This window comes from Nannobrachium achirus, assembly GCF_963921795.1.
Source record: "Nannobrachium achirus genome assembly, chromosome: 17".
In the NCBI taxonomy this organism is placed as follows: Eukaryota; Metazoa; Chordata; class Actinopteri; order Myctophiformes; family Myctophidae; genus Nannobrachium; species Nannobrachium achirus.
Genome location: NC_137824.1, coordinates 25,417,457 through 25,442,849, shown reverse-complemented (window position 1 = coordinate 25,442,849; position 25,393 = coordinate 25,417,457). Strand labels below are relative to the sequence as shown.

Sequence of the window (25,393 nt, the reverse complement as noted above, 5' to 3'; positions counted from 1 at the left end):
GTAGCATGTCGTTGCATCACACAACAACGTCTCAGAAAAGCATGAAAAGTAGCAGATCTACAAGCTTGAGACACAAAGCGACACATTTACACGGTTTCTTGAAAAACGTGTATTTATTATTATTTTTTGAGTCTGGAGCTAAACACGTCCCGGCTGTTGAAGATGGCATTCTCTTGAGTGGTTTTAGTACAAGTTGTTGTAAGCAGTGATGAAGCTCCTGTCGCGAGGAGAACAAGTGTGAATGTATATATTATTTCACTTTGTTTGTATTAGTACGGATCTCCATGTATGGAGATCCGTGCTCATACACATAGAGTAACTGACGTCATGGAGAAGATATGCACGTGTGTCGTATTTGCACTGCTCCCTTAGCACTGGTGAGATTTTTAAATGTTGCGTTACCCTCTCCTCAGTGCTCTCGGTGATGTCACCACCCCAGCAAGGCTAAAGCTGGTATAAAAGGACTGTCACTTCTTGTTATTCCTCGTGCCAGCAGTGTGCGCAAGTACTACCTTCGGTGATTTTGTATGCGGCGTCAATGTCCGGTCTAGGGATGGCCAACGGTTAACCGTTACCGTTAAACCGATAAGAAATTGGTTACCGGTAAGCACTAACGGTCAATTTTGACCGATAAAAAAGAAAAGAAAAAGGAAATCAACCCATGTGTCACACCAAAAGCCCCGTACACCAATATCTACGCAACATCAAGTCATCAACCATGCAACTATACGCGCTGTGGTCACACATTTCTGGGGCACCAATGTCTGTGTGTAACATCCATGCATTCACGCAGCTGCGAGTCGTTTGGAGTCGTACACGCTGACTTGTTCAACAAATGCTCCGTCGTCGATTGGATTTTACAAAACAGACCCCCGTCACATTGAATCCCTTTTAAGAAGAGCTTAAAACACAACTTTGTAATGTTACATGTTGATGACGTGAGGAATGCTAAAGTCGTCTTGGTTACATAGTAGGATATGCGAAAATAACACAGCTCAGAGTCGCTAATTCAATGATCGCTGCATCAGCACACACAAAACACGGGCAAGAGAGAAGAAAATTAATTAAATGGACATCACGTTTGGCCGATTCAAACATTGCAAAAGTCATACGATTGAAAGTTATTGCTCTACATGCGAGCATCTCGCTGTGGCTGTTTTGTTAGGCGATAGCCAGGGAGTGCAGTCAGTGCACAGAATGTTAGAGAGGCATGGGCTGAAGGGCCTTTTGGTGGACAATTCTGTTGATAAAAGTTAAGGGCTCCAGCCCCCTTTGCTGTATGTGCGCACGTGCCTGGCGAAAGCGCATCACATTACAGACTGATCATTTCAATCCTCCGTTTCTTTGCAAAAACTCATTTCTTTTAGAAAACATTTGTATTCTTGTTTCTCCTAGTTTTATTGTTTGTAATGTGTAAATATGGCACTTTATTATGGGGAAAAACAGGTGTATTTTCCTTTTTTTAAATCGCTAAAATAGCGCATTTTTGAACACATTTCCTTAACGGTTAACGGTTAATTAACTGATATAAGGCCTTTCGGTTATCGGTTAAGAAAAAATCGCCATTTGGCCATCCCTAGTCCGGTCAATCAGGGATCAGCATTCTTGGTGATGTCACCATCAACAGCCAATGAGGGACCAGCATTCTTGGTGACGTCACCATCAACAAGTGCGACCTGATCTAAATAACGGGTCGTGCTCTGCTGGTGCACAAGTAGGCCATACCTGGCCACGAGTGCACAAGTCGCAAGTTGGCACCTCAACAGAGTGTGCAGTCTATTTACCAGCTTGCAAAGCTGGTCTACAGATGCTGATTATCACACAGTATGCTGATTTTATTTAACAAATGTGGTAATAATATATGGAATAATATAAGGAATCCTGACCCGTCCGATCTCTGGACACTCACGTCTAGAGATCGCCTATTAATAAACTGGACAAATACCTGCATGTAATCTTATTTTTGCCTGGATATTATGATGTCACCCTTCGCCCCTCTCTTATTGGCTAGGGGCATACACAGCCCGTAGCCCGTGATTGGCTACTGGTGTAAAGACAGACGCATACAAACATATATACACACATAGATTTGGCTAATTTATAGATAGACATAATAAGCAAATCCTGATGTATTGATGACCTATTGATGATGTATTGACCTCAAAGTGGAAATGTGTCTTCTAGAAACTGTGGTTTTGGCCAAATAGAGAAAGGATCTGGATCGTGAGTTACTTTTCATATGGTGTTTGTTGCCACCGATAAACACTATAGACGAACATAACAACCTCGGAAGCTGACGTTATCATCCGTGATAGCAGCTGCTAGCATCATGTCCAGAATAGACTACAGCGCGTGGGACCACATCGAGGTCTCGGACGACGAAGATGTCACGCATCCCAACGTCGACACGGCCAGCCTTTTCAGATGGAGACACCAGGCACGCGTGGAGCGAACGGAAGAACTCCAGAAGACGGGTGAGGAGTTGGAGAAGGCACTCGCCGAGTCCAAACGTAAGCTGGCAGACGCACAGGAGCTCGCCGCCGGCCCCACCAGCCGCCGCCGCCGGGGTGCGAAGTCGAGCAAGGCACGGGCCGAGGAGGTGGAGGGGCTGAAGAAAGAGCAGCGGGAGTGGGAGAAGAAACTTGCGGCGCACCGGCTGGAGGAGAAGAAGACACCGTGGAACGTGGACACCCTCAGCAGGGACGGATTCAGCAGGAGCGTGTTCAACGTCAACAAGACGGAAAGTGGCAACGAGGACGCTTGTGAAAAGTTTTCAACCTTCGTGACAAAGTACGAGAAGGAGCTCAAACGCTTCTCCCTGATGCGCCGGTGGGAGGACAGCCAGCAGTACCTCTCCGACAACCCCCATCTGTTATGTAGGGAGACAGCAGACTTCCTGACCATGACGTGCGTCAACTTCGAGGAAGAGAAGAGGCACGCGTTCATGGAGCAAGTGGCTCATCAGAGAGTGGTCATGCACTTCATTGAGAGCCTGGCCAACGCCTTAAAGGTGGAGCCCCGCGCCTGTTTCCATCGGTTCTTCGCCAAGATAAAGGCCGGAGATCAGCGCGTTCAGGACACCTTTGACGACGTGCTGGAGTCCTTCAAAGAGCAGGTGCGCGCCGCGGCCAAGCTCAGCACTTTGAACGATCTGATGGAAGAAGACAGGGAAGACGAGGAACTGCAGAAGCGCCCGGGACCGCGAGGCCTGGACCCGCTGAAGGTTTACCAGTCCCTACCGGAAGAGATGAAGCGCTGTTTCGACACGAAAGACGACCTGAGGTTACTTCAGGAGATCGGCAAAATGGAGACCGCGGACGCCATGGACGTCATGAGGAGATTCCTAGACTCAGGGCTCTGTAATTTGGTCCGCTGCTCCAGGGCGGACGATGGTGAGGGCACCTACTACGTACTAGGGATACCACCCACAGACCATAAACCTGAATGGACCGTGTTACGCAGAGTAGACGATAAATGAAGCCCATTTGGCAAGCGTCTGCATGCCGCCATCTTTCTACAGATGGGCCATTTCAACTCTTCAGTATTTACTGCTTTTCTTCCTGAAAATGCATTTTTTCTACAGGTTTCCTTCCCTGTTTTGCCTTTCTAATTTGTATGGAGAATGGAGTATATTTCAGTGTAGTCCACCTTCATAGGTAGATTTACACTTCAAAGTCAGATAAGGTCACAAAAATAACCTTGAAAATCTTGACAAAAGTCTTGCCAATGGCAGGACGTGTGAAGTTTTGAAATGCCACATCTGTACATCCTATCCTGAAATGGAAATGAAACCAGAAAAGACTATTGGTTGGGACAGAGTGGGGGTGGGTCAATAAATGCTATTGGTTGGTTGAACAAGCTAGCCACACCCCTCCTAATGGCATACGCTACTTCATGATGTATTTTAAAAAGCATGGGACCATAATTTAACAAAACGCATATAACGGTGAAAGAAGACTTTAAACCTGCGACTGGAAGCAAAGTATTTATGACAATGTTTATGGGGTTTGGAAACAGAAATTGGCTGCCACTGCTATGCACTACAGGCATCCTTGCTACTCTCACTTGTTTCTGCATCAGGCAGCAAGATTGTATAGTGCATTTTCAGCCATTTGACCTTTGAAACCCTCAATACTAAGTAAGCTTGAACATAGGCTCTGTACTTGGTTTGTTCCTTTTTTGAAGCGGTGAAAGCCACTTCCAAGGAGTGGCTTTGTCTGTCCCGTACATGTCTCCGTACATGTCCCGTGCTTGACCAATTGAGGATTGGTCAAGCTTCACATGACAATTTGGCCCTCCAGACAAAATCATTCATTCATTCAGAATTCATAAAAATATAGAACTAAAGCACATGAAAGTATAGATCTAGAACACAGAATGTATAGCTCTAGAACACATGGAATAAAAATTCACCGCTTCACTTCGAACTGAGGTTTGATTTTTATCTCTACACTAAACCTCTGCCGAAAATTGTGGATCTGCTGTGAGCTTGAAGATCTGCTATATTTTCGGCGAATGCCCCCCTCTGAATATGGATGCTAGGGTTCGAGTTGTTATGTAAAGTAGTAACTCTGTGACCCCCTTACGGGTCCAGGACCATAGGTTTTATCTGTCTGTTTCCTCTCATTAGTTATACATAAGGACATAGGGACCTACACACAAAGTCAGACGTAGGAGTGGTTATCACCGCTCAATATGAACTAGAACTGCACTCTGTCGAGGTGCCAACTTGCAGCTTGTGCACAAGCCATGAGGCGCGCTCTGCTCACCACTGGCATCACCAGGAATGCTGGTCCCTTATTGGCTGTTAATGATGACGTTGCCAGAGATGCTGGTCCATGAATGGGCTACGGGCTTAAACAAAGAAACTGATCTAGTCATTCAACTTTTTATTAGCCCCTTCCTAGACCATTATTCAGTGTGATGCTCCTTGTGTGTGTTGTAGGTGTGGGCGGTCAGTGGTGCGTCGGGAGCACAACAGTAAGCTGATCGTCACTATGCCAGCAGGAGTACAGACCGGAGACGACACTGAAGGTACAAAGACTGTTCAAAAGCTGTGATCACATGAGAACCTGTTATTATGCAGTCATTGGAAGTTAATGGGGCTGTGATCGCATGTGAACTTGTCAAATTTGCCCATATTTGGCGTCATACAGTACGTCATAGAACAGGAGTCAATGCCCGCAAAGCCGGGCATTGGCCAAGCTTTGCGGGACGTTTAATGAAATTAACTCATGAAAGGCTCCACTCACTTCACACTGGTTGTGTACTTGCGACCGTCAGGTCCCATTTACTATATTGATGAAGATATATGCCCAGAAATGACACTTACTTCTCTCTCTATCTTACACGTTGCTCTGTCTTCTAATATTTGTTATTTTTTTCTTCTTCCCTGTAGAAGACCTGCTTGTTGGGAGGAGAGGCTACATGACTCCTAGTACTGCCAAAGACCACCTCACTAAAGTATGGGCCAAAGAAGGTACGCTTAGAATAAAGCAGTGGAACTCAGGAACCCAAGGGGAACACAAATCCTCACTTTTGGGTCCCCGGCACATCATATTTTCAGATATGGGCCGGCAGCCAAATACATATCAATTTGAGGGGTCCTTGACATAAAAAACGTTTGAGAATCATTGAAATAACGTTTTCCAATGGCACCAAAGATCACACTAACCCTTTTCCCTTAATCTGGGGTCCAGGAGGATTCCCTTAATTAAGGAGGCACCAAAGATAACAGAGATAGTCGACCTTGTCTGTTTGGAGCTAGTCCAACATTTTAAACATGTTGCATAGTCGGACAGAAACCTCTCTCCATATTTTATCATGCTTGATCATACTACAGCGTCACACAAAAGCATTGAAAGTAGCAGATCCACAGCGATGTAGATCTGCTACTGTAGCACGTGACATCATCATACCCGAAAGTTACGCGGGAACGCCTACTGAGTGGCTAAAAACTACTTTCTGGCCTTGACAGCTCATACATCCAAAAAAGAAAAGTCATATCTGATTGCATTAAATAACGTTAAACTCACTTTACCTCTCACTTTGCTACTCGATATGCCATTCATTCACTTTATGCATGCGCATACCCTCTATATCTTTATTTGAATCCACTTTCAACCTAATACTATCCCTGTTTTGGGCCATGTCATTAGTCAAAAGCTCACAATGTGTCAACTCCTTCCTTCCTTCCTTCCTTCCTTCCTTCCTCCCTCCCTCCCTCCCTCCCTGTCTGTCCGGTTGTCCAGGTTTCTTCCTCAGGTGTTTGTTTCCTGGACTGGAGCAGGGACCAGATGACACTGCTTTCTATCCTGAAATGTTCTTCCTGGAGCTCCTCGTGGTCCCTCCTAGCCGGTATGCTGCACGCACGCGCGCACGCACGCACACACACACACACACACACACACACACACACACACACACACACACACACACACACACACACACACACACACACACACACACACACACACACACACGCACACGCTGCAGTAGCTCAGGTACAGGACTCTGTGTTCTTATAGTTGTCTTAAAACACGGTGGGCCCTCCAGAGTTAGTGTTGAAGAGTCCTTGAGCAAGACTCTGAACCCCTAGTTGCTCCTGGTGAGCAGGTTGGTGCCTTGCATGGTTTCCTCCGCCATCGGTGTATGGTTGTGTGTGTGAATGGGTGAATGCGCCTTGGATAAAGGCTGGATTTGATAAAGACACTATATAAATGCACCATTTACCATAAACACACTCACACTCGCACCCTAGGATGCACCATATTAAAATTTTTGGCCAATATCAGATTTCTGATTGAATGCATGGTCAAATGCAGATGCAGACATTTTTATCACCTGATTGTATTACATTAGCATGCTATTAACATTCTAGCCTTCGTCCAGGTACCGTCCAATCAACCGTATAGGAGACCAGATGTTCACCAACGGTCAGACGGTCAACATGCAGGCTGTCATGAAGGACAATGGAATCATCCAGAAGCTGCTGGCCCTCATCGCCGGTGAGAAGGTCCAGCCCACGCAAGAGGTCAGAACTGCACTGGTGGACAGCAACCTTGATTTCTTTGAGCATCTGTACTGTATTTGATTATTTGTATTTTTGGATACTCATGACCAAGGCAGGACTTTCACGGAGGCAACGAAGGCCATGGTCTGCGTTCTTTACTGTCAGTGTGGTTTTTCGACACCAGCGTCTTGTTGAGATTCAGAATTCTGAAATGTCGCAGTTGTACATTGTCTTTAACGACTTCCAGGATATATTCTCTGACCGGAGTTGCAACGCATTGCAGATCTGCTATGTTTGGCACATTCCTCCCACAATAGGCATGCTGGGATTCAAGTGGTTAAAACGAAACCATCCTTAAGTCGTAAATTAAATTATTTCAAATTTAAAATAATTGTGTCATTCGTTTCAAAAATTCATTCGTTTCATTCGTTTCAAAAATTACTACACCAAGTGGCCTTGACCCTAACATAATGAAATTCCATAGCTGCTCATGACTTTCACTCCACTACATCTCAAAGACAAACATTATTACTTTTAACTCAACTACATAGGGGGAAAAGTACATTATTAAAGCCCTCCTTCAAATAGTGAAAACAGACGATCTAACCATCGTTGTGGCTAACCTGCCCCGTTTCATCCTCCAGGTGTCGGAGCAGCAGCAGCAGGCAGACATGTCTTTCCTCTCCGGCATCGTGGGAGAGACGTTGACGGACAAACTCTACACGTCGTGGATTCGTCTGCAGAGTCACGTGAACATCGTGTTCGACAGCGACATGGACAAACTGATGACGGAGAAATACCCCGGCATCAGACAGGTATAGGCCTACACACTGAACCAACTTTTTAAGAGGAGTCAAGGCAGTTATGAGAAGTTAAAGGTAGGTTAAGTCAGTGGTTTTCAAATAATCATATTTTAACTGGGGACACCCCCACCCCCCCCCCCCCACCCTGACGAGCATTAAGAGTACATTTTGTATAACACGGTTCTATTGTGAAAATAGCAGATCTACATGCTCACAACGCCTCACGTTGCGAGGCGTTGTGAGCATGTAGATCGGCTATTTTCACAATTTCTGCCTCTAAGATTTTACATTTTGGCCAATGTTTAATTTGTCATTTTAGAGGTGTTAAAACTTAAAAGGTCCTTAAATTGTCACTTTGGAAATGTGTATATACCCTATATACACTTAATCTTTATGCTGGTTTCTTTACTGTTGAGTCAGAAAACAATGTTGCAAATTAATCATCAGGGGACCCCCCAAAATAATTTGGGGACCCCCCTGTATCTAGGAGAGTGTGCACGTGTAGCAGAGTGACCCCGTAAAGAGTTTGACACCCCTGCTAGCAATTAGATCTATGCGAATATAGAGCTATGTTTGACCAAGTAAATGCTTCCACTTACCCTACCTTTTCATGTTCGAGCGGAGACTGCACAATGCAAAATAATAATTGTAATGGCTTCGAGCAGCTATGTTTTACAATTTTTTGTTTAGGAAAACAATTGGCTTACAAGATTTTAAGTCAATTTAACAAAAAAAACATATTGAGCTCCTCGTCACTGTAAATCAGTGGTTCCCAACCTGGGGGGTCGGGACCCCCAGTGTTGTCCCCAAATTATTTTGGGGGGTCTCCAGATGTTTAGCTAAATGTTAACATTGTTTTTTCACTCAACAGTAAAAAGACCAACTTATAGTATAAGTGTATAGAGGGAATCTGCACATTTCTAAAAGTGACAATTTAATAGTACCTCAGGTCAAACAATGGTCAAATTGTCAAATATTCGAGGCAGAAATTGTGAAAATAGCCGATCTACATGCTCACAACGCCTCGCGATAGTCAAACTAAATGTATTGACAAACCCTACAACTCTTAGTACTTGTCAGGGTGGGGGGGGGGGGGGGGCGTCCCCAGTTAAAATATGATTATTTGGGGGGGTCGCAGCCTGAAAAGGTTGAGAACCACTGCTGTAAATGAGGTTAACCCGTCAACAGTGATACATAGCAACAACTAAAATGACACCAGAGGTGTTGCCAGATTGAAAGGTATAGCGTACAGGTGTAACAGGTCTAAATGGGTTAAGAACTAAGGAGTGTCTGTGATGATGACGGTGTCTTATATATATATTTTTCTTCCTCGTCCTGACAGATCTTGGAGAAGAAGGAAGGACTGTTCCGGAAGCACATGATGGGTAAACGGGTGGACTACGCCGCACGATCCGTCATCTGTCCTGACATGTACATTGGAACCAACGAGATAGGAATACCTATGGTATGATTGATATGTCATCTACTGTCCTGTAACGATATAGTAACTAAATCGACAATTCTAATTTTAATTTGCAACTATTACTACTATATCAATATGCTAACAGCAAAATTGGCTTTGTATCATATCGTTTTCGCAAATAATCAGTATAAAATTGTTTTGCAATGCAAATAATAATTGTATGGATACTAAGTACTTGTGCCTTGCATTATGTAAATTTTAAGAAGAAAAACGAGGGGTCTAATTACTTTTCCATTCCATAGCTACTCTTGGTCTATCGAATCGATAAATGTGTGTAATCTCTGTGTTCATGTCAAGGTGTGGGTTTGTCCATATGTGATGAAATATAATGTCCATGTATTTGCTAGAGAATCACAGTGATTAGTTATTTATATCCATAATAATATTTTTTTTTACATAAAAAACTGCACTATTGACATGTTTCACACATATTTAATTTGTTTATTGTTATGGTCCCATGTATTTTAAAATGTATGATAAAATGTGTATGCCGTAGGAGGGGTGTGGCCAGCTTGATTGACAAGCTCCCTACCAATAGTATGTATTGACCCACAGATATAAAGAGCTAGATGCCTCGGTCGCCTCTGCAGTTAATTGGAGCGATGTGCAAAAGTTCTAGTCCGGACTTCCTGGAAAAACCAAGGGAACGCTGTCAGTCAAGTGACTACTGGCCAATCACAGCGCGACTTTTTCGGAACTTATCCAAGGACCACAATTCAATTCAACAGAGCCAGTTCCGATGTTGCGCGGCTCAGCTGTTCTCACAGGCTGCGTGCGTAAAGAACCGCCCCCACCGGCCTCTGATTGGCCTGGCAACTCCCCTATGTGTGACACACGTGGAAGCAATGCACACGGAAGTGATGAAGATTCCCTTGGTTGCTAAATGCATACGCCCCCTAGCCGAAGGAGGCGTCTACCTTTCTATGCCTATGTATTGAACCACCACCCACTCTGGCCCAACCAATACAATTTTGGTACCATTTCTTTTTTCAGGACAGGATGACATGCACACGCTTGCTTAATAGGCTTCATTTACACTCTGTAGAAACCAATGGGTGAGGTCACCGTTCCCTTAGTCCAAGTTTTCTCTACAGTCTATGGTCTGAACGAGTTGGAATGTCTCTTGTAGTCTGTTTGGATGAGAGGCACCTTAAGGTGTCTGCCAGTGAGCTGACATTGTTTGTCTGTGTAAGGTGTTTGCCACCAAGCTGACGTACCCCCAGCCGGTGACCCCCTGGAACGCGAAGGAGCTGCGGCAGGCGGTGCTCAACGGGCCCAACGTGCACCCCGGCGCCACCATGGTGATCAACGAGGACGGCAGGAAGACCATCCTGTCGCCCAGCAACCCCACGGAGAGGGAGGCGGTGGCCAAGCAGCTGCTGACGCCTTGCCCCGGACCGCACAGGATGCCCATGAAGATAGTAAGTACTGTCATTCTGTCAACCATTAACCCTGCCCCCGTACCGCACATGAAGATGGTATGGAATCATACCATATTTTTGTTAACCACTTACAAACATAGTGCCGTGATTTTTTCCCCCCCTACAACATAATCATTATAATTGATTATATGATTAAAATTGTTGTTTTTATGTGGCCACACCCACCTGCTCATTAAAGGTGATACACCATGCATTTAAAAAGTATTTCTCATATTGTTTATGTCCCAAAAAACGTTTTTCAAAAGGTTTGAGGCTAAATTACCACTCCTGAATTAGAGCCTCTCTCATTTTTAAATGGCTCTCAGAGCATTTTCAGCTGCAGTACCACCTTTGGCCTGAACTGCACCCCCCCCCCCCCCCCCCCCCAAAAAAAAAAAGAAATTTTGAAAAAAAAAAAAAAAATCTGGACAGCCTGTTTTGAGAACCCGTGGGATGCTTTTAACCTTCGCCTTCCCAAAACCAGAGAAAGACACAATGGTCAGAAATGGGACTTTGTGAGGATAGAAGGTGCTAGTGGGACCCCAAAAAAAGGTTTTAAAATAGGAAAAGTGAAATTTCATGGTGTATCACCTTTAAGTATGCCTGGTTGTCAGGCAGGTGGTGAACGAGTTTGCCACACCCACAGCTGTTGCTGGATTGTGAAAGGGGGAGGGGATGATTTTAGGATGTCATCAGTTGGGCCTTTTGACTCAGAGGCTTTCAGCTTTCAGGAAGTAATGATTTTTCTTTTTTTTTCTTTTTTAAAGATTTGTTTTTGGGCTTTTTATGCCTTTATTTGATAGGACAGTAGACTGACAGGAAATGAGGAGAGAGATAGGGAATGACATGTGGCAAAGGTCGTCCGGATCGGGAATCGAACCGGCGACGCCAGCAGGCATCATTACCTAGTATGTGGTATGCGCCTTGACCACCAGGCCAGCGGGCGCCCCAAGGAAGTAATGTTAACTCCATAGACACATACAAAACAAAAAAAGTACAAAACTATCGCACCACCTCTTTAACACATTAAACGCCCACGTGGTGCCCACGCGCCAATCTCTTTGATGTTTACGTGTGCCCATGACGCATTCGACGCGTTATACAGTAAACTATACTGTACTGTAGCTACTGCACTTGGCTACCGCGGTGATGAAACAAACTCCATTTCCCAACATGCAGCGCGCAATTACGTCACCCGGACGTGCTGTCTGTCTCGTTGACTTCCTGTTTAGCGGCTGCACAAAAATGCTGTTTTCTCCGGATTCTCTTCCTTTTTTCATTTTTTCCTCAAAACGGCAGCCTCTTCTACCGGCCGTAACACAAACACTGTGGCTTAGAATTGATAAAAAACGGTCCTGACTGAAAGAAAAGATTTTCGCGAAATAAACAGGACATACTCGGATTACATTTACTCGGATTACTTTTCTTGCCAGTACTTCGAAAGTAGGTAAAATGGCGGGTTGCCATGGGCACCAGCAAATTAAAACGTAAAAAATTCTGGGCACCCGATGTGTTAAACCTTATACTTAAATGGTTTTCAACCACTGGTCTGGGGGACCACCAGTGGTCCATGAGGGGGCTTCCAGGTGGTCACCAGCTAAATTATGGAGAGTTGGAACTTGGTAACCAAATGGACCCTTATAGATCTTTAACTCTTGAGTTAAAGGTCAAGAGTTAAATTATTGTTAAAGGTGATACACCATGAAATTTCACTTTTCCTATTTTAAAACCTTTTTTGGGGGTCCCACTAGCACCTTCTATCCTCACAAAGTCCCATTTCTGACCGTTGTGTCTTTCTCTGGTTTTGAGAAGGCGAAGGTTAAAAGTATCCCACGGGTTCTCAAAACAGCCTATCCAGATTTGCTGCCGTCGATGACGTCATCGACGGACGTTTTTGAAGACTTTTTTTTTTTTCAAAAAAAAAATAAAAAAAAAATCATTTTTTCTTTTTTCAAAAATATATATATATAAAAATAAAGAATTAGGGTTAGCGTTCGTTTGGGGGGGTGGCGCAGTTCAGGCCAAAGGTGGTACTGCAGCTGAAAATGCTCTGAGAGCCATTCAAAAATGAGAGAGGCTCTCTATTCAGGAGTGGTAATTTAGCCTCAAACCTTTCGAAAAACGTTTTGGGACATAAACAATATGACATAAATACTTTTTAAATGCATGGTGTATCACCTTTAAACATCTGCACTACTTATCTGCATTACTACACTGTTAGAGAATGTAGTTTTTATTTTATTTTGGTCAACGTTTGCCTGTCATCTCTCCTATGGTATGCTAACTGCAACATCAATACGGCATGGAATTGTGGACAAAATTGTATCCAACAATGACAACATATTCAAAGTTTTTGGTCTGAGAGGCTAAATCTCATCAAATAGTGGTCTGGGGGGGGTCCACCCTATGTTCCCCAGGTTCTATGTTCCCCACAGGTTAATATGCATTCAACAGCGTTAGTTTTACTGAGGTTAGGTTTAGGGTTAAGGTTAGGTTTAGGTGGTAATTGGGGAACATAGAACCTGGGGAACATAGGTACTGTCCCGGTCCGGGGCTCAAATGCAGAATAAATAATAGACCGTTGATATGAAAAAGGTTACCAACCACTGTTATACTCTAATATGAGGTAATATGAGCTTGTAGATCAGCTATTTTACTTAAATACCCATGTCCATGGCGCGTGTCTCTCCAGGTGAATCGCCACATAAAGAATGGAGATGTGTTGCTGCTCAACAGACAGCCCACCCTCCATAGACCCTCCATCCAGGCCCACTGTGCGCGCATCCTGCCAGGAGAAAAGGTAACTTGTTCATCTTTTAACTCTCAAATACCTGGAACGCGCCCGAGTCGCATTAGATTTTAACCACTTTAACCATTATTTTATGCTTTAACTTTAGAAAAATAGCAGATATACAAGCTCACAGCGCGGCACCGAGTGCCGCGCTGCGAGCTTGTAGATCTGCTATTTTTGAAAAGTCGTGAAAATGAGTGCAAGTCTTTGAATATCTTTGACCCGATCTTTGACCCGGCTTCTAAATCCTTCCTCTAAATCAGTGGTTCTCAAACTTTTTCATGTCAAGGACCCCCAAAATATGTTGTTCCAGGGACCCCCCAGAAGCAAATATTTGAGTTACAAATGTTCGCTTTTAAATAGATATATTCAAAGACTTGCAAAGAAAAAAAAAATAGCAGATGTGAGCTTGTATATCTGCTATTTTTCAATAGTTTAAGCAGTCAATAATCTTAGGCCTAAATGGGTTAAAGACGACGTGAAATTACATTCTCGTCTTCAAGCAGTACGTTTCCGTTTGACAGGTATAATTAAGATTGGCTTTTTAGGGATGTTTGATATAAGAATGCATACAAAATAATGTATTTCTATTTTGTTGACCTTTATTAGGTATATCTATATTATGATCACAGATACAGTATACTCAAAAAGTGTGAAATCAGATTTCTTCACCAATGGCTTTTTTTTATTGAAAGTCTTAGTGAAACCAGCTTGTGTCTCAGCCAACTGTCCGGTACAATCGGGCAATGCAATGGGATGTAAAACGACATTAGTTCATCGCACGTCTTGTTGGTAGCTGGTGCTGGTACACAATGAGTAACTGTTTAAAATGAAAAGAATCAGCACAACGGCTTTGCTCCAACAAATATTTTACTCAACACAAAGTGTCTGGGCCGAAACGTTGTACCGAAACTTTGTGCAAAGCTGTTGTGCGGATTTCTTTCATTTTAAAATGTAAAACAACAACACTGCCTTGAATGTGCACAGCGAGGCAGAGAGATTTATTTTTTAGATACCTTTTGGGCTTGTACACAGTAGATTGTCTGGTTCAGGACTTTTGTCATGGGGCCTTATGTTGATTGTTAAAACACGTCATGGTACGCTATGCTCGAGAAAAGGCTTGATAAGCCCAAAGCTTATTGATACCGGGTCTCAATATGTTATCAGGTTTGTATTGGGCTTGGGTTTGGAGCTCCATCCCTAAACATAATTCTAAAAAACAAAATGTTTCAGTGACGAGATGTTATTTTGCTTCATTCCATGTCATTGTGTGATTGGTCCAGGTGCTGAGGCTCCACTACGCCAACTGCAAGGCCTACAACGCTGATTTTGACGGCGACGAGATGAACGCTCACTTCCCCCAGAGCGAGCTGAGCCGGGCCGAGGCTTACCATCTGGTCAGCACCGACCGCCAGTACCTGGTCCCCAAGGTAGGAAAGAACCGCCAGTACCTGGTCCCCAAGGTAGGAAAGAACCAACAGTACCTGGTCCCCAAGGTAGGAAAGAACTGACAGTACCTGGTCCCCAAAGTAGGAGAAAAATCGCACCTGTGTGAAGTGAGTACCGCTCACTTCCCTAGTCAGACGTAGGAGCGGTTAGCACTGCTCAAAAACACACAGAGGCTCACCAGCTGGTCAGCACTGACTGCCAGCACCTGGTCCCCAAGGTATTAGAAACAAGTCTTCTCTGACTGAGCGACGCAATAATCGTTGGCACCTCTTAATTTATAACATGACTGCCATATACTGTATTTCATCCATGTTACAGTAGGACAGAACCCTAGTCGCATTCTAATTCTTCTTGCCAAATCTGAACCGGAAAAGACTGCTTTCAGCATTATGGGTGCACCTGGTTCTTGGAAACTCTTCCAACAAGATCTTAAACTAAATATAATACCCAAGCATCTGTTGGCCATTTTAGGAACATGCATTGTTGTCAACAGATTGTCTTTCTTTGTTGTTCTTATATGATTTATGTGTAATAATCTCAGCATCCTTGTAAACGAGGGTCTCCCTCATTTATTTGAACACATCGACAGCCAGGTATTAATTAATTATTCCATCAATCTCTGCCACGTATTTGTCAGTGTTTTTAACTTTTTTTCAGCGGCAACTGGAACGCACTAAAATCTTTTGATTTTTAGTAGGAAAAATTTCAGATGACTAAAATGTTACTAAAACGAAATGGAATTTTATTCAAAAAACTATGACTAAAACAATTTCACAATTTGCTCAAAATCAACACTGTTTGGTTGTGTGTGTGTGTGTGTGTTGTACAGGACGGTAAGCCGCTGGCCGGCCTCATCCAGGACCACATGGTGTCGGGCACCAGGATGACCATCCGGGGCTGCTTCTTCACCAAGGACCAGTACACAGAGCTGGTGTACCGGGGCCTCACCGACAGGCCGGGACGCATCACGCTGCTGCCGCCCGCCATACTCAAACCACAGTGCCTCTGGTCTGGGAAACAGGTACTTCAAACCCATTAACCCATTTAGGCCTAGAATTAGAAGGATTCAAAAGACACTTATAGAATCGGGTCAAAATTCTAATTTTCACGATTTTTCAAAAATAGCAGATCTACAAGCTCGCAGCGCGGCACTCGGTGCCGCGCTGTGAGCTTGTATATCTGCTATTTTTCAATAGTTAAAGCATAAAATAATGAAACACAAATTGTGTACCCGTTCTGAATGGGTTAAGACCTGAAAAATACCTAAACATTTCTTCTAAATCCTAATGGTTTTCTGAAAAACAAAAAACAAAACCTATGTTTCTTTATCTGTGGTGCTCAAAAGCTTTTGATGTCACGGACGCGTGATTACGGATCCAACTGGGAAAGATGGATGGAAACGGCATAGAGCGCTCGTTTTCACAGTTATTGTCCACGACATTGCAAGCGGCGCGAAGGCCAGCGGACCTTGGTCCTGCTCTTCGCCCCCGAGCGAGTGGCCGCGAAGAGCGGGCCAGGGCCGCGCGGCCGGCGGAGCGCCGCGCGAGTTACGAAGCCGTGGTGAATGCAATCGTTATATTTATGCCCAGGCCGTAAGGCCTGGGCAAGCGCACGATAAACGCCATGATAATTGGGTTTTGGTGCACCTCGCGCGGTCCAAGTGACTACAACGGAGCGCTCCCTACGTCCGGTCCAGCCAATCACAAGCTTCAAAAATGAGTCCGGGGCGTGGTTATCCATCTTTCCCAGTTGGACCCGTAATCACGCGTCACGGACCCCTAGAATTATATGTATTTGTCCGCGGACACTCATCTCAAAACATTTTGTTCCAGGGACCCCCCCCCCCCCCCCCAAGAAGCATTTATTTGTGTGTGTGTGTGTGTGTGTGTGTGTGTGTGTGTGTGTGTGTGTGTGTGTGTGTGTGTGTGTGTGTGTGTGTGTGTGTGTGTGTGTGTGTGTGTGTGTGTGTGTGTGTGTGTGTGTGTGTGTGTGTGTGTGTGTGTGTGTGTGTGTGTGTAGGCGGGTGGGCGGTTGTCTGGCCCTGTTACAGATGTTGTCCAAAAATCATGCAGATCGGTACACAGTATCTCTATAGCCATTAAACGAAACGGGTATTTCTTACATTGATGCTCCTACATATTATCATGCAAGCACCATACCAGTTAAAGTTACTTTCCATCCCTCATATACTGTGTGCACAGTGCACACCCCATAACCCACACACTGCACATCATTTCGGAGCTCATATCTTTGAACGGGTAAGGGCTAGTAATATTAAAAGATCTTCAAACGTTTTCACCTTTTAAAAAAAATAGCAGATCTACAAGCTCATAGCGTGACACTTGATGCCGCCCTATGAGCTTGTATATCTGCTATTTTTGAATAGCCAAAGTATAACAAATTATGGTTAAAGTGGTTACGTGACACAGATGCGTTCCCGGTCTTAACTCATTGAGTGCCAGCCTATCACCACTAGAGGGCGCCCAGTGACCAGAGAATAATAGAGATATGCTGGTAATGCATGCCCAAGCCCTGGAGCCATGACTTGCCTGAACACTTTCCTTTGTGCATGTACAGGAAGAGGATGAAGTTAGCTTGAAGTTAGCTATTGGCTACCAAGCATTTTAGAAGCCTTATTTTCGTCAACTTAGCCATGATTAAACCTTGCACACCTCATGCATGGGAAAAAAACAGAGAAGAATGAGCTCTAAAAAATCCAATGCAATCCTGGATTGCATTGGAGTGGATTTGTGCAGTTTGTTCACAGCTTTCAAACAAAAAAATCCGATTGGAAATCCGTTCAGGCATTCTTGAGATAATCGCCATTATGTTTTACATGTAATGTAAACAAAAATGGCTGCCCTGTATGTTAGATGGGGTTGTATGGGGGTGGAACATGCAAAATCGCGATTGAAATCATGTTCAAAATTTTTTTTTTTTTTTTTTTTAAAAGCCGAACTTGTTCGGGATCGGCACTCTACGATACGCTAATAAAGCCGAACTAGTTCGGGATTGGCACTCAATGAGTTAATGGTTAAACACACTGGTTCACTTAACTGTTCTGCTGCCGTTGACAGTCCTCACCGTCATTGAAAGGGTTAAAACCATGGTGCCGTTGACGGTGAGGACTGTGAATCTTACTGTATATACAGTAAAGGTATAATTAGGGGTGGGCGATATGGCGATAATTATCGTCTCGGCGATACAGCTTTGCCACGATAGGCCATTTCAGAATATCGTTTCTCTCGTGATACAAACAGTCATTTAGAAAAGGCTCTGGATATACAGCGAGTGCACGTTCCATGAGTCGCAGCTCTATTGCTTAATTTATACTTCTATAGTACGGTGGTGTAATTCGCCAAAAAGAACAGATCTACAAGCTATAACGTGTCGCGGCTCAACGTGTCATATAGTTTGAGGATCTGTCCCCTGCTTTCACGGCCCCTCCCCCGTGCAGCACGCAGACAGGCTACAGAGTGTCTACAGCACTGACTGAGTTGTGATTGTGTGCAGGAGCACGGCACAGTGGTCCACGATTTAGTTTCACTTTCACGGGACTTAAAGCAGTGATGCAGCTTGGCCTGCATTCTTTGAAGCATATTTTTCATAATGGATGCATTAAACTAACAGGACGCAAACTACTTATCCGTCCTGCTATCGCTATCAGCCATCTCACTGCTTGCAAAGCTGAACTGTGCTGGAGTCTCATCCATAGCTGTGTGTTCTGGCAGTATTGATGAGATGATTTAGATCACCTTGTAAATCCATGCTTCTGTTTTTATTAACTATAAACAAGTAGCTATTTGCTGCTATTTGTAAAGTGCTTATGTTTTCACCATTGATGCATGCGTGTGTCGTCGCGAATCGCGGTGAAATCGTCGCGTCTATTTTGCGTCTATTACATAATTGGCTTAGTTATAAAAACCATGCCATTATTGTTAGTAGAAAAGCGAAAAGCTAGGATGATAATGAGTGAGTAATTCTCTAAAAATAAAGCTTGTATCATAACAAACCTCCTGACTTTGGTTGGTCATAAGGTAATTTGTTTTCCCTTAAGTTTCAATGGTAAGGCATGGGTTGTTGTCAACCTGTGGGTCGAGACCCCCAGAAAGGTCCCGCCAAATTGTTTTGAATATAGCCGATCTACAAGCTCACAACACTCAAAAAACATTTCAAGGGAACCCATAAAACATTTCTGGGACCCATTTGAATGACCTGAACCATCATCACACCAACTAGTAAATATTTTGAGGTAAAAAATTATAATTGTTTAATCAAAAATCTGAATGTTATCATTAAAAAAAACATAGATTAGGCTATCTATCTTTCTATCTGCAGCATAAAAATGAATAGATTATCTATAGAATATCTGTGCAGGTCTAATAAACCAACCATAAGGTAATTTGTTTTCCCTCAAGTTTCAATGGTAAGGCATGGGTTGTTGTCAAGCTGTGGGTCGAGACCCCCAGAGAGGTCCCGCCAAATTGTTTTGAATATAGCCGATCTACAAGCTCACAACACTCAAAAACATTTTAAGGGAACCCATAAAACATTTCTGGGACCCATTTGAATGACCTGAACCATCATCACACCAACTAGTAAATATTCTGAGGTAAAAAATGATAATTGTTTAATCAAAAATCTGAATGTTATCATTAAAAAAATCATAGATTAGGCTATCTATCTTTCTATCTGCAGCATACAAATGAATAGATTATCTATAGAATATATGTGTGGGTCTAATAATCATAATAAACCTAAAAACTCGCATAAAACAGTATCGTGATAATATCGTGTATCGTGATACTGCATGAAGCATATCGTGATAATGCTTTTATCCAGTATCGCCCACCCCTAGGTATAATTACTTACAGTACGTCGATCCCGTTGCGCCCGCATCGGTAATGTCCGCGATTTGTTTACAACGCACGTCGGGCGTGCACGCGAAGTGAACGTCCTCCATAGTAAATCCATTGAGAGGCCCATAAAGAGACTTCATTTACTCCAAAAGAGACATTTTGAGCCAGGTCTAATGTAAACAATACACACGGCTGGGCGCAGCCATGTTTCTCTTCTGGGCTCACACTGTCATGTGACTAGATGACGTAATCGTTGCCGTCAAGTGATAATCCAAAAAAACTAAAACAACCCCCTTCCGGCCCTTCAAAATAATAGCGGCAGCCGACGGAGGAAACGGCGTGGCACCAAGGCACCAAGGCACCAAGCAACCTTCAGATTAAAAGGCAGTAATAGTGTTAATACTCTGGAAAAGAAAAGAACATTTAAAAAATAGAAAAAACAGCCCCCTCACAGATTAGAAGGTCACCAGAACCAAGGACATTTGTGTTTTTGATTAATCTATCATGGTTTAAATGGAAAGCATCTGTGTCATTATTTCATTTTTTAAATTTTCATTCTTAACTTTCTTTAATTCAAATCTTCTCTTTTAGGGTCCCTGACTAGGGTTGGTATCGAATGCATGACGTCGGTACTATCGAGTATCGGTTCACGTAAAAACAAACGGTACCTCGTTTCGATACTCTTGAACGTACCCGTGGCCGGTCGCATCCTCCGTAACAACATAGAATTGCTTTAGTAAACTTGCGTAGTTGCGTTACTGTGAAAATGGCCCACAACTGAAAACATCCGACAATAGCCAATAATATTATTATGATGATCCAACGTCTATGATCTCCAGCTGTGACACTGTGTGAGCATCGATCGTCACCTTTCCCCAGTCCCACGCTAACGCTCTGGACCAGAGCTACTCTCCCCATAGCCTCTCCCCCTCTCCGCTCGCTGCTCTGTCTGGCTTTCACCCTTTCCGTGTTGAAGAAGTGAAAGCCTTTTTCTGTGTCGTATAAAAAAAAGAATACAGTCCCAGGAGAGATGTGTAGTATGGCGGTACATGTGTCTTTAGTTCCGACCGTCTAGAAAAAGTAATTGATCGGTTGAAACAAACTTTTTACGCATGTTTGTGTTTGTTTCGCCAGCGCAGGGCAGACACCCTCACCCTGCCTCTGTGTAACTCCATGCTGCACGTTCATGTATGCAGTAGACGCGAACGCGCATTCGCGTTCAATGGAGTTGCATTCAGCAACGCAAATTGTTGATGTGAGGTTTAAGAAAAAAGAGAAGCAAGGTTTTATTGTCACTACTCAGGGACAAGAAGCAAAATGCAATGTTGTGATCGAGGTGATAATAATAATAAGAGAAACTAAGATAAGGTAAGATGATGATGATAATAATAATAACAATAATAGTAAAAACAATAAACCGTCAACAGTATAGCCATAGAATAGCTGTATAAAGAATGTGTTCTATTGCAGACAAACACTTGTATATAAAATAGCAGCCATAGTAACAGTAACAGTAATAGTAGTCCCATCAACTACTTGACATGAAAATGGCTGTCTTAGGCGGCCTTAATAACCTATTGTGGTGTGTAAAATAGCCTATGGAAAAAAGTTAATAATAATAATAATAAATAAAAAAGTATCGAAAACAGTATCGAAACAGGTATCGTATCGATTCCCAGGTATCGAAAAAGGTATCGTATCGATTCAGAGGTGAACGATACCCATCCCTATCCCTGACACACATTTTTCAGATGGGTGGTCCGCGGGCCAAATATATATCAATTTGGGGGTCCTTGACACACACAAAAGGTGTGGAGTGAAGGAGTTTAAAGGAGTAGTTCACCACTTTTCAACCTGTCACATATAATAGGTCCTCACTAATGTTCATGATAAAATATCAAAAAAAAATTCTACTCAGTCCAAGTCTCCTAGGAGAGCTGTGGGAATTTCAGAATCCATCGTCTTGTGACATCATAATTTTCCACAAAAAAAATGTAATCAATATTTTTGAAAAAAATATTTAGATTTTTATTATCGCAAGAACAATGGCTTCCACTTTAAAATTGCAACTTTTCAGGAATAGAAAGCCTGCAGTTTCTATAAGCTGGATTGGCAATTGATGATGTCACAAGACGATGAGTTTCTGACCTGCCCACAGCCCTCCTCTGAAAAAAAAAAAAAAAAAGAAGAGCTATTTCTGAGTGAGGACCAATTATATGAACATAGGTTGAAAAGTGGTGGAGTGCCCCTTTAAGTATTTCGGGGTCTTGTTCACGAATGAGAGACCAGATGGAAGGATTATATCTCCACACTGGCCTGGGAACTTCTCAGTATACTCCCGGAGGGAGTGGAGGAAGTTGGTCAGGATAGGGAACTCTGGAAATCTCAGTTGGGACCGATTCCGGATAAGTGGTTGAAGATGGATGGATGGTGTATTGCTACTTCAGTCCAAAGTCTGACTGCTCTCTTTTTCTTCCCCCGCTGGTCTCAGGTGGTGTCCACTCTCCTGCTCAACGTGATCCCTCCAGGCGCCTTGCCTCTCAACCTGACCGGGAGGTCCAAGATCCCTGGCAAGGCATGGATCCAGGTGCCACCCAGGCTGCCACCCGGGTACCACCCCGACGCCATGTGTGACTCCCAGGTAAGGCCTGACATGTGAGACATGTTTCACATGGTACCATGTGAGATTATTACCATTATTATTTATAATTATAACTTAAACAAGCTGGCTGCCATCAGTCAGTTTTAGTTTCACCTGATGCAGAGATGTCAAGTGCCCTCCCACCTCGTTAACCTTGCAGCTGCAAACAAAAAGGCCAGAAAGCATGCCAAGTTTTACTAGTCTAACACAACAAGTTAAATTGCAAGTGTGGTTGCCGTGACACGATTCACACTTGGGAATGAATTCCGTCTTAATGTTTGAATTTTTCTTATTCGTGTTAATGAGGAAATATATGGAGATCCCTGATGTTGTCAATATCAAGCTTGGAATATGACATACTGGTTGAATCTGCATTTTCCGAATTTGGCTTCCATGTCAGTCTCATGTGGTCTATGACATCAGACATCTATGATGTCAGTCATCAACATATTTGGGAAAAATTACATTTTGCATTTTCCCTTTCAAGTCGATGGAGAAAATGTATTCACAAATAAATGAATATAAACTGAACTAAATTATATAACGCACTCTTAGCAAAATGCAAGCAAATTATTCCCATTGAGACTGGTGGATTTTACATATGGCCCAAGTGCGTGCCACCATTACTGTGGGAGGAGTAGCGTGGTTAGTGTGCCTAAGGGCAACCACACTAAATATGGAGATACGAGGTTTCTGCCCGATAGCAATGATATATACTGTACATGTCAACGGGTTGTGTTGTGTGACGTCAGAACTGATCTGTAGTCGGTCCATATAAGGTGTTGTGGGGTGTTAACCATATCACACTACTAAAGGATAGATATGTGTCAATCTTTATAAGGGGTTGCAGGGTGTTCTCTTGTCACACTACTACAAGACCAAGACCTCTGTGGCACATGTGCTCCTTATAGTCATGTTTTTCAGTTTAGCCTTGCATACATCTGCGGTTGAATCCATAATAACATTTTAAGAACACGACTAACTGATCTCGATTATTGAAACGGAAGAATGTTTTCTGGGCTTCCTGCTTTTGGGAAACCCAATGGCGAGGATCTTAAAAAGATCCTCGCCGCCTGCGCCAACAGCACGGAGTGTCTGAAAGCCGTCGGTCAGTTTCAGGCAAAGAACGGCATCCTGATGTCGCCCCTCCAGGCCGCTCTGCCCTTCCTGGACCTCCATGACGCCCCTCGCTTGGAGCTCCACCAGCTGGTCCTCGACGAGCTGCGGGACATGTTGACGGAGAGAATCGCCGTCATTGCGGCGGAAGGCAAGGACGAGGACAGATACGTGAAGCTCGAGGCGCTGCTGACCAAGAGTTTCCCGCTGATCAAGATGCCCGCCATCCAGCCGGTGATCTTACAGGTGCTGAAGTATCTGCCGGAGGTGCCGGAGAAGGTTCTGGCGACGGTGCTGGCCGACAAGGAGCTGTACGATGTCTGCGGCGTGGAGGTGAGACGCCAGATCTGGCAGGACAACCAGAATCTGTTTGCGGCGGAGGTCAAGCCGCTGCTCAAGCAGTACATCTTGGAGAAGGAGGCGGCACTCTTCAGCAGCAACCTCTCCATCCTGCACAACTTCCTGAGCTGCTCGCCAAAGGTGAGGCGCCAAGGCGAGGTGGTCGTGAAGCTGACCCAGATGATAGGCAAGAACCTGCGGCTGTACGAGATGGTGCTGCAGTTCCTGCGGATGCTCTTCCTGCGCACGCATAAGGTCCACTACTGCACCTTGAGGGCTGAGCTACTCATGTCCCTCCACGACTGCGACGTCAGCGAGATCTGCACCGAGGAGCCCTGCCACAAGTTCACCTGGTGTCTGGACGCCTGCATACGTGAGAAGTTTGTGGATGCCAAGCGAGCCAGAGAGCTGCTGGGCTTTCTCGACAGGGAGGAGGGACAGGAGCAAGTCCTGGCCGAGCTGTCCATGATTCTGTGCGACCCGTTTGCTTGCAACACTCTGGCACTGAGCACGGTGAAGAAAGTACAGGAGCTGCTCAATCAAGACACTCTACCCAGGGAAAGCCCAGAGCTGATACTGCTCCTCAGAATGCTGTCGCTGGGTCAGGGCGCTTGGGACATGATTGACAATCACGTCTTCAGCGAGCCTCCCTTGAATCTCGATGTGGTGACCTGTTTCCTGCCGGTGATGATGGCCATGGTCGTAGACGACTACACCTTTGCGGTGGATCAGCGGCTGCCCAGCCAGGAGAAGACTTCCTTTCTGTCTTATCCCACCGCTCTGCCAGACGCCTTCACCAGGTTCCTGAAGGACGACAGGGTGGCCTGTGAGATAGGCCTCTACTATGTCCTCCACATCGCCAAGCAGAGGAACAGGAAGGCCTTGCAGAGGTTGCTGCCGGCGCTGGCGGCGTCTCACAGTGACATGGCCTTCAGGGACATCTTTCTGCATCTGCTGACTGGCCACCTGTCCCTGCTCGCCGATGACTTCGGCTCCGAGGAGTTCTGTGCCACGGTCTTCGATGGCTTCCTCCTCAAGGCGCTCCCGGCGAAGGAGAACGTCCACAGGCACGCGCTGTGCCTGCTGCTCCACCTTCACCACAAGGTGGCGCCGTCCTCCATGGCGACCCTGGTAAAGGCCCTGGAGCCTCCGGAGAGGAGCGGCGAGCCCGTGAAGGAGCTGTACAGGCAGCTGATGGAGAACCTGGAGGCCCACAAGAAGAGCATTTGTCCGCCGCAGCCCGACAAGGGTCCGTCTTCCATGGGTCTGCATGGGACCTTTCACACTGTTCCGGTCCCCTGCTCTGCCGCCACCTCCTCCACCCCCCAACTCCTCTTTGACACAGGGGGAGGAGTGCACTCTTTATCGTCACCTGCGTCGGACAAGAGATCCAACAGTAGCCTTCCTGATGACTGCGATGGTACAGACATGAGACTGTAAGAAACATAGTGAACAGTCTACTTGACTTCAGGGGTTAAA

At 44.5% G+C, this 25,393-nt stretch overlaps 3 protein-coding genes across 3 annotated transcripts in view; all 3 read left to right on the top strand.

Moving 5' to 3' along the window:
• Positions 1-25,393, top strand: part of polr1a (RNA polymerase I subunit A) — a 76,973-nt gene that overhangs the window by 6,135 nt on the left and 45,445 nt on the right. Inside the window, exons 7-17 of the mRNA XM_080746637.1 lie at positions 4,946-5,034; positions 5,399-5,479; positions 6,252-6,357; positions 6,892-7,033; positions 7,657-7,827; positions 9,158-9,280; positions 10,492-10,719; positions 13,412-13,519; positions 14,794-14,940; positions 15,789-15,980; positions 22,310-22,459. Of these exons, the coding sequence (XP_080602763.1) occupies positions 4,946-5,034; positions 5,399-5,479; positions 6,252-6,357; positions 6,892-7,033; positions 7,657-7,827; positions 9,158-9,280; positions 10,492-10,719; positions 13,412-13,519; positions 14,794-14,940; positions 15,789-15,980; positions 22,310-22,459 (1,537 nt within the window). The remainder of the gene's footprint in view (positions 1-4,945; positions 5,035-5,398; positions 5,480-6,251; positions 6,358-6,891; positions 7,034-7,656; positions 7,828-9,157; positions 9,281-10,491; positions 10,720-13,411; positions 13,520-14,793; positions 14,941-15,788; positions 15,981-22,309; positions 22,460-25,393) is intronic.
• Positions 2,330-3,478, top strand: LOC308301951 (hsp90 co-chaperone Cdc37-like; the record flags this gene model as incomplete). The annotated part of the gene is made up of 1 exon (XM_080746097.1): positions 2,330-3,478. The coding sequence occupies one exon, from the start codon at positions 2,330-2,332 to the stop codon at positions 3,476-3,478; it is 1,149 nt and encodes a 382-aa protein (XP_080602223.1).
• Positions 23,468-25,354, top strand: LOC308301950 (negative elongation factor B-like; the record flags this gene model as incomplete). The annotated part of the gene is made up of 1 exon (XM_080746096.1): positions 23,468-25,354. The coding sequence occupies one exon, from the start codon at positions 23,468-23,470 to the stop codon at positions 25,352-25,354; it is 1,887 nt and encodes a 628-aa protein (XP_080602222.1).